The following is a 14341-nucleotide window of genomic DNA, read 5'->3' on the forward strand; positions in this document are numbered from 1 at the left end:
AAATACTTGAACAAAATAATTACCTTAGACATTTAGGGGAAAAAAATATGTATCTTTTACTCGCTAATCGGAATTCCAGTTTTTCCTACTCATCAGCATCATCTACTTCTGCAGTCCTCAAACTCAAGCTTGAATTTTAATCCCGTGGGCCCACCATCACTATCTCTGACTCAGTGGACTTCAGATGTGCCTGAGAACTTGAAATTTGGTGTCAATCCTGTTAGAAACCAATGCCCCAATAAGTATTTTATCATAATTTGAATTGCTTTAATTGCTCTATAGTGCAAGTTGAATTTATTTTAGGAAAGGCCATCCAAGTGGAAACATAGGTCATAGTCCCAAATAGTGATCTTATCACTGTTTGTAAATATCAACTCACAGCACTGGTCAATATTGAACACTTGATAAGCAGAACACTGGGATATCTTGAAGGATCACATATTTATCACACGTGGGCTATTACTTTGGCCTGCACCAACCACAAACCTGAGAATAACTCTTACTAACTCCCACACCTACCCATATCTACTTTGGTGTAACCATATGTCAACATGTACGAAAGAGCAAAAATATTATAATGTTGGATTCCAAAGTCAGACAAAGTTATGAAGTGGACACTGGGGTCCACTGCTGAGATTTCCCTTCAATGAAAGGCTTCTTGCCACTGCCTTTCTGCTCCTGTCTGAAAGGCTAATCTCCCAGACCCCCCTCGATGACCTCTCTGCAGATGATCACTTGGTTCAAGACCACACCGCTTCATGAACAGCCTGATCAATGACTGACTGACACTCTTGCTCCAACTTGTGATAACTCCAGAGGGCTTCTTCTACTTTAGAATCTCTCTTTGGATCTGCACTACAATGCTACCTCCATTTCTGTTGCTTTGCTTTGCTTTGGTATGGGGAGCCACACTCAGCAGTTCTCAGGGGTAGCTCCCAGCAGTTCTTGGGAGACCACATAATGATTGAATTCGGCCCACATACAAGGCAAGCACTCAGCCTGCTGAGATCTCTCTGGTCCTCAATCACCATTTCTATTCAAACGTACTTCTATTTTTTTTCTCTTCCACAGGTGTTAATCCCGAAGACAATAAAGAAATTAAACTACATCTGAGGTTCTGTTTCTCAGAAAAATAAAACCTATAACACTCATTCACTTAAAAATAAACACAAAGGATGAAAGGAATTAAGAGGGAGGAATTATATGAATTCATTCATTCAATAAGTATTTAGTGGGAAATACTCTCTCCTAGAGACTGAGAATACAGCAATCAACTCAGATTTTCTGTAATTTTATAAAAAGAGACCATAAAAAGCATGTGCTGGGGCCAGAATGATAGTATAGCAGGTAGGATGTTTTCCTTGTATGCGCCCAACCCAGGTTTAATCCCTTGCATCCCATACGATCTCCTAAGTACTGCCAGGAGTAACTCCTGAGTGCAGAGCCAGGAGGTAACCCCTGAGCATCACTGAGTGTGAGGGAAAAAAAAAAAAGCATGTGCTTTGTGCTTCAGCTTCCTTAACCCAAAACTAGACTCCTAGGGGACGTGGGGGACTGAGCCACATCCAGAGGTTCTCACGGACGGCTTACTCCTGTTTCTTTGCTCAGAACCTCTCCTGGTGGAACCAAATGGTGTATCAGGGATCAAACCCAGGTCAAATACGTGCAAGGCAAGTGCCCTACCCACTGTACTACTACTCCAGACCCACCCTACCCCCCACCTCCACTGCCAGGCTCAACTTTTGAGCATCAAAAGCCAAGAAAATAAAAACTTTTGCCTTTGAAATTTACTGAGGTATCCCTTTTCTGAGATAGCACAGCGGTAAGGCGTTTGCCTTGCACGCAGCCAATATGGTTGACCCGAGTTCGATTCCTCCGCCACTCTCGGAGAGCCCGGCAAGCTACTGAGAGTATTTCGCCCACATGGCAGAGCCTGGCAAGCTACCCGTAATGTATTCGATATGCCAGACACAGTAACAACAAAGTCTCCAATGGAGACGTTACTGGACCCGCTTGAGCAAATCGATGAACAACGGGAGGGCCTTACCTTACCTTACCTTACCCTTTTCTAAAAACTAAACATCAAAGATTTAATTATACTTTAATGTAAAAAGAACCAACAAAGCAAGCAAATGATTCAGAAGATGAAAAATCATTGGTTAAAAATTTTTTTTCGGGCCAAAAAGATAGTATTTTGCTTACATGCGGTAAAGCTGGGTTAGATCCTAGGCACTATAATATGATCCCCTGAGGACTAAAAGGAGTGATCCCCAAACGCAGAGCCAGGAATAAGCCTGAGCATAGCCAGGTATGGCCTAGCCAACTGCTCCCCAAGCAAAAACTTTTTTCTATCTCTTCAACACACTAATAGATTCTCTGCTTGGTAACATCCTCTTACAGGCCAGATAGCCTCCTTGAGCCAGTCCTGCTCTAATGCTCTAACAGCATGAAAACCAACATATTTCTTATCTATTTCTCGGAAATTTTGTCTTTGCCTGGTTATCCTTGTTTCCACCCAATATTTTATAATAATTATCCATAGACTGCAACAGGAAGGTAATGCACTCTCTCTCACTCTCTTTATCTGTCTCTCTGTTTCTGTTTCTGTTTCTGTCTGTCTGTCTCTCTCTCTCTCTCTTTCTCTAACTCTCTCTCTACCTCCCTCCCCGCCCCCCAGAATTTGTCTGTCCTTTGTTCCCTCCTTTTGTACATTTGACACTGTACTTTCTATTTTAATGACTGAAACATTGCATTTCCTCCTTTGCCTAAAGGAGATAAATAGGAAATTTCTTATTTCTCTACTTCAAAATCACATTATGTTGTACTTCTGTTTAGAGCCCATTTGACTTTACTCTGTAATTCTAAGACGGAATTAAAAAAAAAAAAAAAAGAAAACATTTTCCAACCCACAGAATGGAAGAAGACATTTTTAAATTCTTACAATTCAAAAGACAAATGAGACCATTAAAAATGCGAAAAAAAATCTCTGAATATACATGTCTCCAAAGAACACATACAATTACCAAATAAAAATAAACAGATGCTTAATACAATTTGCTATCGTGGAAATGTAAACCAACACCATAAGGAGATATTGCCTCACATCCAATAAATGGATATAATAGAAAATAATAACAAATGTTGGCCAGGATGTGAAGAGATTGGAAAGTTTCTACATTGCTGAAAGGTAAAATGGCACAACCACTCTGGAAAACCATCTGGTAGTTTTAAAAATAATTAATCACTGAGTGACCAAGAAATTCCATTTCTAAGTACATACTCAGGAGGAAATTTGAAATGAAACATGAACACGAATATGAAAACAATATCAATGTGGAAACATATGGTCACATAAAAAATGTGTAGACAGTGAGCACAGTAACATTATTTATGCTAGTCCTGAAAGCAGAAACAACACAAATGTACATCAGCTGGCAAATGGATAAATAACCCATGGTATAGTCATGAAATGGAATATTACTTAGGTCATAAAAGTAAATGAATTACTGATCCTATAATATAGAATAGCCTTGAAAATATTAGGCTATGACAAAAAACTATAATCACACAAGGCCTTATATTATGATTCCATTCACATGTAATGTACAAGCTCAACAAATCTGTAGAGATAGATGTATGATCACCAGGGCCTAAGGGGTTTGTGAGAAAATTGGGAGTAACTACGGAGATTGGATTTCCTTTTGGGTGATGAAAACATTCCTAAATTGTGGCAATGGGTATACAATTCTGTGAGCATAAAAGCGTTGAGTTACAAACTTTATATGGGTTCACTGCATGGTATATGTTATATTTCAGTAAAAATCTATCCATTTATACAAATAAAAATAAAGTGACTGAGATGGAAAATTCAATAAATATTTGAAATAGATTAGAAACAGCAGAAAAGGAAAAGAAATATCCCTTAATTCATAGTTATGTGATGTATCCTGAAAGTATTCTAAATATAAAAAGATGTAAATTATGAAGCAGACTAGCAGACATGGAGGATGGAGCAAAAAAGTTTCAATAACTTCAAAGGAGTTAGAGTTACAGAATAGAGAAAATGGAAAAAGCAGAAATATTCAAAGAAATAATGGCTCAGAAATTTCCACTATTAAAGAAGTTACTTTTGAGACTAGAAATACAGTACCACGGGCAATTACCTTCCATGCAACCAACCTGGGATCAATACCCAACATCTCATATGGTTTCACAGGGAGTTACCCCTGAATATCAGATACAGGAGTTACCCCGAACATCATAGTGTATGACCCACAAACCAAATACAAGTTTTACAAATAAAGAAGTTACTTTCTATTTTAAAATATCGTGTTAAATACTTAAAATGTAAAATATTCTTCAGTGACAAAGTTCTACATGCTTGCTCATTTACTCTAAAAAAAATTACAAGTATAATTTGGAATAGAACATTTAACAGCCCAAAATTTTTCTATATGGTATATAGGAAGAATTCTTTATGTGGGAATAATTTTCAGTAAAATCTGATAAAATTCATCAGACTCAACTTGTCACATACCCCTTCCAAAGTAAATTATTACAAAGGTATTTATAGAAATTTTAATCCGCAAGTTGAAAAATCAGAAATGCGATCAAGTTTTACGTCAACCATTTTCAACATCATAAAAGTCCTCAAGCTTTGTCCACAAAGAATAACATAAATGCAAAAGTTAAAAAACTTCGGTAGCAAAATTATAGGGTAAATTTTCAGACACTAAATGGTTAAACACTCACAATTGATTCTATCAACAGAGTCATTGAGAAAAATTCAGGATTTCCAGGGGTTGCAGTGATAGTACAGTGGATGAGGCACTTGCCTTCACGTGGCCCAACCTGTGTTTGATCCTGAACTCTTGCGGTCCCTGAGGCCTGCCAACTGTGATCACCAAGCATGGAGGCAGGAGTAAGCCCTGACCACTACCAGGAATGATCCCAAGTTTTTAAAAATAATAAAAATAAATCAAGCCCTCAGAAATTTCTTTAAGAATCTATGTAGAGAGTTATTTGCCTCATCTCAACTCTTCTCTGGTCCAAGTTTCTGTATCTTGTACAGCCACTCAATTGTTAACAAGAAGCTATACCTTCTGGGGTTCTCATAATTACAACAAAATTATTTGTTTTATAGAAGTCTCTATAATCACATACATACAATTTCCTTCATTTTACTGTATGATAATGCTGAAAGTCAGACTGAGAAGCTAATTGTTCTTAAGAGTGGTTTATGTAATTATTCACAAGTCAGTAGACCTTAGTATTTTCAAAACTCCACCTATCTTTGTGCGGTCATTATTCTGTATTATAATATTACAAATAATAGTGAGACTTCAATTCAAGGATACGTTCAAGTTCCTGCAATTTTTCAATGGCAAAATAAAAGTAAGCAATTTGTGTGGCTTTTTGTTTCCCTTAGGATTATTGGGATTCAAAAATACTTTAGAATATTAAAATATTTAATGTGTTATACAACATATTGACATCAATACATGGCTTTATTCAGTTATATGATTAAAATAATAATTTTAATAGTAACATTATTTGATTTCTTAAGAATTCTAGCGATAGCACAGCGGGTAGGGCGTCTGCCTTGCACGCAGCCAACATGGCCGACCCGAGTTCGATTCCTCCGCCCCTCTCGGAGAGCCCGGCAAGCTACCGAGAGTATTTGATATGCCAGACATAGTAACAACAAAGTCTCCAATGGAGACGTTACTGGGCCCGCTCGAGCAAATCTAATACTCATGTTTGTAAAATATCAAAATATATATAATATAGATAATTTCTAATACCACAAAGAGATACTGTTAAAGGAGGAAAAGAATGCATTGTATCTCTTCTTAAAAGTAGATTACATTGTCCCTTGAGAGACAGGAGAAAACATTATTTAAATATTAAAATAACATTTATTTAAATATTATTTAAATAACTTGATTTTATTTTAAAAATACTTTATTTTAATTTCCAAAATTGAATTATGGCATATACATGTGAATTTTGAATTATTACATAAATAGTTCAAATCACACTCATATAAAATAAGATTTCTCTTGCTACTCTTTAAAATATTATAGAACAATTTATAAATTTTGATGTATGCTTAAAAATATGTTGATTTAAAAAATAACATCTATACACATATAAAATATATTAATGTTATCAATTTCAATGTTATATAAATCTTTTTGCTTTACATAAATGTTATATTCTTTTAAAAAATCCTCAGTGTTTTCAATTGGCAGTCTATAAATGTTCAGAGCATGTTAACATCAGAAAATAATCAAAAAACATCATAAATATTTAATATACCTAAATATTATTTTAAAACTTTCTAAAGCTAAACACTTTATAAGCAGTATCTAACATGCTATACTTTAGAAAACAATAAATTATTAATTCAAGCTTATAACAAACAGCTAGAAATGTAGCAAAAAATAAACTTTGAGACGTCTTTGTGAATATTATTTCTGGAATTTGAAAACATGAAACAAAGCATATCTTAGTAATCCCAGTACATTGAAGAAAAGTAATGTTTGCCTAGGTAAGCTTTTGCAAGATAAACTATTTCAAGCAACAGTGTCTTTAAATCTAACAGATTGTAAATGATCTGACATTTAGAAAATCAACTTAATAACTCCATGACGCTAATTTTTAGTAATACAAATATTCTTAGCCCACCAAATTCTTAACTGCTTATGCTAAAAATACTTAAGTCAGTATCAGGCTCACGAGAGTTTTTAATTTTATAGGCTAGGATTTAAATAATAAGGATCTGGGATGGCTTGATTCGAAGAAGTGTGTCAAAACATGTGTAAAACCAAAGAAACAAGAATAAGCAGGAAACTGGGAAGACAAGGAAAGGTAAGGAACAAAGTTGAGGAGTAAGAAACTAGAAATGCAGGAAGAACCAGAGTCTAAGAAAGGCAGAAAAGTAAGTAGCTAGGAACTAAGTCCAGATAACAAGATAAAACCCTTGAGAATAAATGCTAGCACCAAGAAGACAACCTTGATCACTGGGCCCAATTCTGTCCCAGAGAGGATGCTTCTTGATTACTGGAAGCAGTTCCTGTATTAACATGTGTCTTGGACTGGTATTAACCAATGGGAAGCAAAGACGTGGGTAACACAGATATCCTATGTCTTTATAACTCTCCAAATTGATAGTTTAGCAATGGAAAGTAAAACCCTCTTCAGTATTAATTTCAATTTTGGCCAACCCCAAAATTTATACACTAGCACCAATGCATGAAAAAGATTTTGAACAATGCCCAAATTTAAGAGGAGGCCTTTGATCAGATGTGTGGATATGTATATCAGTCTTTTTGGCATACATGTAGTTATAACTTGCATAATTTTCATAATGTTCACTCCATGGGAATCAAAGAAAAATAGAAGCAAATGCTAGTGCTGAAATTTATAACTCCAAAGCAGCATCAACAAATAAGTAGTCTTTGAAGAAAGTCAGGACAGTGTTCTAACAAAAATTTATCCCTACAAAGTAACCCCCCCCACAAACATTCATGATAGGCAAAAGTGAAAAAAATATATAAATGTGCCTGAATTATCTTAGAAAATACGTAAAACCTGGATTTGCAAAACCAGGATCATAACTGCTTCACAATCGAGTTCCATTGATTTTTCCACTTTGTTCTGGAAAGTTCAACTCAATGTGGTTGAAGGCAGGATTATCAGTTCCACCATCTTCTACTGGGTGAGATTTATAGCTTAAATCATGCTTCTTCTGAAAGAAAATGTTGATACTCGTGAGATTAATTTGCCATTGGAAAAAGAAACTTTTCGGTGTCTTGATTAAAAAACCGCTGTATATATACACAATGGAATGCTACTCAGTCATAAGAAAAGATGCAGTCCTACAATTTGCTGCTATGTGAGTAGATCTGGAGACTACCATGTTGAGTGAAATCTGAGGGAGAGGAACAGACTCAGGATAATCTCACTCATAGGTTGGATATAAAGAAACTTGCTAGGGGAATATCAAATGCTCAAAAGCAATAGAAACAAAGCAGGAGAACTAGTCTTCAATAGGGAGCTTGCCACTGGGGTGTGAGTGTGGTTGGGGATTGGTGGGAGTAAGTTAGGGAAGGAAGTACTGGTACAGTTTCAGAGAATAAATGTGGCAACCCCCGGAGGGGAAAGGGTGTTGCTCCCTTCCGCCCTCCCCCCTCTGGAAAGAAAGATGGCAGCCGCATGGGAGCCTTGTGAAGAGCCAGGTATGAGCCGGGGGTGTTGGGGCGACTAAAACCTCATGGGAAGGGGGGTGTTCCGGCCCGTCCTTCACACCCTACCGAGGTCACCAGTTGCCCCCCACGAGCGGCTCTCCGGCACGGCCACAACTCCAGAGCACAGAAACCAATCTCTTAATTATCTCACTTTCAGTAGAAATACTTCCAGGGTTAATAAGTAAAATAGCAGAAATCCAAAATGCGGCCGCGCGACATCATTTAATTCTTGAACCCAGCTCTAGAAAGCAAATCATTGCACAATGTTTTTTTCAGCATGTCTGATTGGGGGGGGGGGGGGTAAACTCTAAATAATAATGGTGTATCTTTTATCGAAACAATGAATCTAGTCAAAGTAGATTGAGTGTTAACTAAAATTCATCTGCCTCACAGGCATTGGGAGGGGTGGGGGGGTGGGGGTTTATTGGGGTTCTTCGTGGTGAAAAATAAGTATTGGTAAAGGGAAATGTGTTTGATATTTGCATGACTGAGACCTAAACCTGAAAGCTTTGTAACTTTTCCCACAGTGATTCAATAAATAAATAAATTATTTTTTTAAAAAATGTGGCAACCCCAGAGGCAGGTTGGTGGGCAGGAGGGAAACTGAGGACACTGGTGGAGAGTAGTGGACACTGGTGAAGGAATTGGTGTTAGAATTGGTACAAGGATTGGTGTACACCTGAAACTCAGTCACAAATATCTGTGTGACTTTATCATTCATGGTGATTCAATTTTTTTAAAAGGGTGGAAAAGCAGAAAAAGAAACTGTCCATTCCATTCTGAATAACTGTTAATTTTCTTTTCCTAAACCCCCTTACTAGTCTATAGCATTAGTGAGAAATACACAGCATGGAAGAACACAGTAAATTATCATCCTTGCGCATCCCCGCTGTCAAAGAGAGAGAATAATGACTAACCAGTATTCTAACCTGATTATAAAAGCCCAGTCAAAAATTTAAGGGAATGGAAAAACAACTTACTTTTGTAAAAAAGTCAAAGTTAGATAAAAAGTCTTCTTTAGTTAGTAGGAATTTTCTGTCTAGGTCTTGCTTTCTTCCTCCTGAAAAAGAAAGAATTATATTGACTTTGTTGTTGTTTTTAAAAAAAGATATTCGTAACCACCCAGTGACAGTCCATCGTACAGGCATTTAGTGTGCACACATTCATCTCCATCCACTCATAAACACTTGCAAATAGTGCTGGGGACTCAGTCCACTGTTTCCCTTCCCTATGTCTCAGATACTGAATAGCCCCCCGGTGTTCAAAGTGTGTCTGGTGCTTATAGATAAATGAGATGGCGCTTATTGCAAGCCAAATGTCACATCGGTGCCCAGCTAGAAAATCTCTGGCCAGGGGGTGTGGGGGCGACTAAAACCTCATGGGAAGGGTGGCGTTCCGGCCTGTTCCTCAAACCCTACCAAGGTCACCAGTTGCCCCCCAACGAGCGGCTCTCCAGCACGGTCACGACTCCAGAGCACAGAAACCAATCTCTTAATTATCTGACTTTCAGTAGAAATACTTTCAGGGTTAATAAGTAAAATAGCAGAAATCCAAATCCAACAACATTTAATTCTTGAACCCAGCTGTAGAAAGCAAATCATTGCACAACGCTTTTTCAGCATGCCTGATTTGGGGGTGGGGTGGGGGGGGGGGTAAAGTCTAAATAATAATGGTGCATCTTTTATCGAAACAATGAATCTAGTCAAAGTAGATTGAGTGTTAACTAGAATTCATCTGCCTCACAGGCATTGGGAGGGGTGGGAGGTGGGGTTTTATTGGGGTTCTTCGTGGTAAAAAATAAGTATTGGTAAAGGGAAATGTGTTTGATATTTGCATGACTGAGACCTAAGCCTGAAAGCTTTGTAACTTTTCCCACAGTGATTCAATGAATAAATAAATTATAAAAAAAGAAAAAAAGAAAATCTCTGGCCAAATACCAGTAAGAAAACTTGGTTTGAAAGCATCTTCATGATTCACTATAATTAATAAAATATCAAGCCATCTGCCTCTGCTTTCCACAGTATAGTTGCCTTTTCCCAGTTTTAATGTAGAGATATGTGAACAAATGTAGTGAACTATGAATTGCAGAACAAATTATTTAAATAAAAATAAGTATGGCAGTGTTTGATCTAAATCCTTTACACTAGGGTTCATTTTACTTTAAAAAAAAAAGGAGGAGGAGGAGGAGGAGAAAGAGGAAGAGGAAGAGAAAGAAAGAAGAAGAAGAAGAAGGAAAGGGAGAAGGAGAGGGAGAGGGAGAGTGAGAGAGGGAGAGGGAGAGAGGGAAAGGGAGAGAGGGAGAGGGGGAGGGAGAGGGAGAGAGGGGGAGGGGGAGAGGGAGAGAGGGAGAGGGGGAGGGAGAGAGGGAGAGGGGGAGGGGAAGGGAGAGAGGGAGAGGGGGAGGGGGAGGGAGAGGGGGAGAGGGAGAGGGGAAGGGGGAGAGGGGGAGAGGGAGAGGTAGAGAAGGAGAGGGGGAGGGGGAAAGGGAGAGGGAGAGGGAGAGAGGGAGAGGGGGAGGAGGAGAGGGGGAGGGGGAGGGAGAGGGGGAGAGGGAGAGGGGGAGGGAGAGGGGGAGAGGGAGAGGTAGAGAAGGAGAGGGGGAGAGGGAGAGGGAGAGGGAGAAGGAGAGGGAGAGGGGGAGAGGGAGAGGGAGCTAAGGTTCAGGTATTCTCTGCACTCTTGCCCAATAATGCTGATGGGCAAATGCTCATGCAGGCAGGTTCGAGATTCAATGGAGATGAGCCTTCTGCTTTTTGAATGAGAACTTCAAGTTTCCCATAAGGAAAACATCCAGGAATTCAACAAGTTGTTAAGAGAACTAGAGTAAAAATAACATCTAGAAATATAAAACAGAAGTAATAACCGAGAGTGAGGAAAACACAACAGTATCAATATTTAGATGGTTACCTGTTGGTAAACTGACAAGAATTCCCACAAATACAGTTATCAAAGTTCCAAGAGTGCTGAAGTACAGATAGGATAGAGAGTACCAGTTATCCATCAGCGGAGTCCTAAGGAAAAGAAAATCATAACTGTATTACTTCATGCACCAGCACCTAAGAGTAAGGTTCAATAATCCTCACAAATATAATATTTAATCATGTTTTATTGCCATCATCTGCTGTTCCCTGTTTTTATAAGGGCCACACCCAGCAGGGATTTAAAAGTGCCATGTAACCTTGACCATATACTATAGTACTAAATGTCCTTTGATCACAACTCTGCTTTATGTTCTAGACCTTGTTCTTATCCTTAAAAAGTCAGTCATAGAAGAACTAAAAATAAGATTTCTGCCTGACAGAGTTTATATTCACTTTAAATAAACTTTGCAGATTGAAAACAGACTTCAATAAAAAATTAATTAATTAATAGAATCATTTCCACTGGGGGAAGATGCGTATAGGAAATAAAATGAAGGAGTGTGAAATGAACAGGGTTGTAAGAAGAGAGAACATTCTCAAGAGTCGTGAGAGAAACATGTGTGGACACGGGACACTGAAACTGAGATTGGCAGAAATTGGAGAGAAGCGTCCAAGAAGATGCCAGCACCAGCCTACTGAGAGGGAAAGCAAGAGAACCAAGGTTCAATGTGAGAGGGAAACAGAAGTTTTCTGGTTGGACTCGGGCCAGTTTATACCTTACACTTTGGGCAATGGCACTTCGGGCATTACTTATTTTATATTGGGTTTTCCTTTGCTGTGGGGTCATATCTCTTGGCCTCAAAGGTCATTCCCAGTGCTATGCTCAGAGGTCACCTCTGGTTGTACTCAGGGGACTGCGTGATAGCAGGAATCAAACCCAGCCTCCCTCTAAGGACAGCATGTGCTCAGTTCATGGTATTATAGTAAATGGAGGAATGATGCAACCCTTATATTTCCAAAATGAATGCTCTCTGGAAAAAATCTGAGTGCCCGAGAACAGATGACTGGTTAAAGACACTTTGGTACATCTACACAGTGGAGTACTATGTAGCTGTTAGAAAAGATGAAGTCATGAAATTTACATACAAGTGGTACTACATGGAAAGAATCATGCTAAGACCACCAAATAAAGGGTGTTGGGAGGACACTCCCAGGACGGGAGATGCATGCTGAAAGTAGACTATAGACCGAACATGACTGCCACTCAATGCTTCTTTTGCAAACCATAGCACCCAAAAGGAGAAAGAGAACAAAAGGGAATGCCCTTGTTGAAAGTAGACTATGGACTGAACATGTTTGCCACTCAATGCCTCTTTTGCAGACCACAACACCCAAAAGGAGAGAGAGAACACAAGGAATTGCCCTGCCACAGAGGCAGGGTGGGATGGGGGGATGGGGGTGGGAGGGATATTATCCATGGTGATGGAAAATGGGCACTGGTGGAGGGATGGGTATTTGATCATTGTATAATCGAAACCCAAGCACAAAAAATTGTAAATCTACAACTGTACCTCATGGTGTTTCACTAATAAAAAAAAAATGATGTCCATTTAAAAAAAAAAAAGGGAATGCCCTGCCACAGAGGCAGGGTGGGATGGGGGATGGGAGGGTGGGAGGAATACTGAAATCATTGGTGGTGGAGAATAGGCACTGTGGAGGGATGGGTACTCAATCATTGTATAACTGAAACCCAAGCACAAAAATTTGTAAGTCTACAACTGTACCTCATGGTGTTTCACTAATAAAATTTAAAAAAAAAAAGAATGCTCTCTGGCCAGATAAATAGGACAGGGAGTAAGGCTCTTTTCTTGTAGGCAGCTGACCCTGGTTTTTTCCCTAGCACTACACAACTCTGAGCACTGTCAGGAGTCATCTCTGAGAACAGAAATGGGACTACATCCTGAGCAGGAAGGGGTGGCCCAAGCCCTATCTCCAAATAAAATGATTAAAATAATTGCTCTAGGAGTCAACTTTCATCTTTAATAGAGTACCCTGATTTAGACCAGCTATCCTGCCAAGAACAAGACAGCAGGTACCCCAAAAATCATTGCATCTGGTGTAATTTTATTATGATGTTGAGAAGGAGAAAAGGCCTGACTTCCTACCACTAAATCTTGCTATCTATTTAAAAACTGGGTGCTGCTTCTGTGGTCAGAATTATGTCATAGGAATTTAATTATTGTTTTTGTCAACTAGGCTATGGTAAATACCCTGTTTCACTTAAAGATGCAGTTCCAAGAATCTTTTCATATTATTCAGGAAGAACTTACTACATATAACAATTCAGTAGCAGAGGAAGGCAATTTTTTTAAGACACCAGAGAAACCACAGTAATTAAAACTTGCAAGGACAAGACCCAGAAATAAGAAAAACACATGAGGTAAAGGGTTAACACTGCAATAATATGGAATTATAGGGCCAAAGAGAGACCAATGAGAACAGAACAGATAATCAAAGAAACAGTCATGGGACAAAGTAATTTGGTTTAGGTCCAAGTTACCTCTGCATTACAATGGAGCCAGAGGAATATCCATATGGCAACATGAAAATTGATCACACCAGCTACATAAAACAGTTTCAAAGTAAGATAGGTGTTCTTTTCTGGAAATGGTCAACAAAAAAGCTTCAAAGTGAAGAATTAAAGAACTAGCTTTATGAATAACAAAAAAAGGGCAAAAGTTTTTTTAATGGGACATATGAAAGATTGACCATAAAGAAAAAGACTATGGGGCTGGAGCAATAGCACATCAGGTAGGGCATTTGCCTTGCATGAAGCCCACCCGGGTTCAATTTCCAGCATCCCATATGGTCCCCTGAGTACCGCCAGGGGTAATACCTGAGTGCAGAGCCTGGAGCAACCCCTGTGCATCACTGGGTGTGACCCAAAAAGCAAAAAAAAAAAAAGACTAAATTGAATTGAATTTTAATAAGGAAATTTTGATCATTAAAAAGTATTATTAAGGACTGGGGTGCTAGTGTAGTGGTAGGGCACTTGCCTTGCACACAGCTGGCTCATGTTCTGTTCCTGGTATCCCATATGGTCCCCTGAATACTACCAGGAATTATTTCTGAGTGCAGGCCAGAAGTAGGCCCTGAGTACCACAAGGTATGGCCCAAAATAAATAAACAAACAGATAGATAGATAGATAGATAGATAGATAGATAGAT

General features: G+C 38.7%; 1 protein-coding gene across 1 annotated transcript in view; it reads right to left on the minus strand.

Moving 5' to 3' along the window:
- Nucleotides 1-7099: 7099 nt before the first annotated feature.
- Nucleotides 7100-14341, minus strand: part of SLC5A8 (solute carrier family 5 member 8) — a 52077-nt gene continuing 44835 nt past the window's right edge. The window contains exons 13-15 of the mRNA XM_056117739.1: nt 11160-11263; nt 9233-9312; nt 7100-7753 (exon numbers count right to left, since the gene is read on the minus strand). Of these exons, the coding sequence (XP_055973714.1) occupies nt 7628-7753; nt 9233-9312; nt 11160-11263 (310 nt within the window). The 3' untranslated portion in view covers nt 7100-7627. The remainder of the gene's footprint in view (nt 7754-9232; nt 9313-11159; nt 11264-14341) is intronic.

This window comes from Sorex fumeus, unplaced genomic scaffold (genome assembly GCF_029834395.1).
Source record: "Sorex fumeus unplaced genomic scaffold, SorFum_2.1 ptg000003l, whole genome shotgun sequence".
Lineage (NCBI taxonomy): Eukaryota > Metazoa > Chordata > Mammalia > Eulipotyphla > Soricidae > Sorex > Sorex fumeus.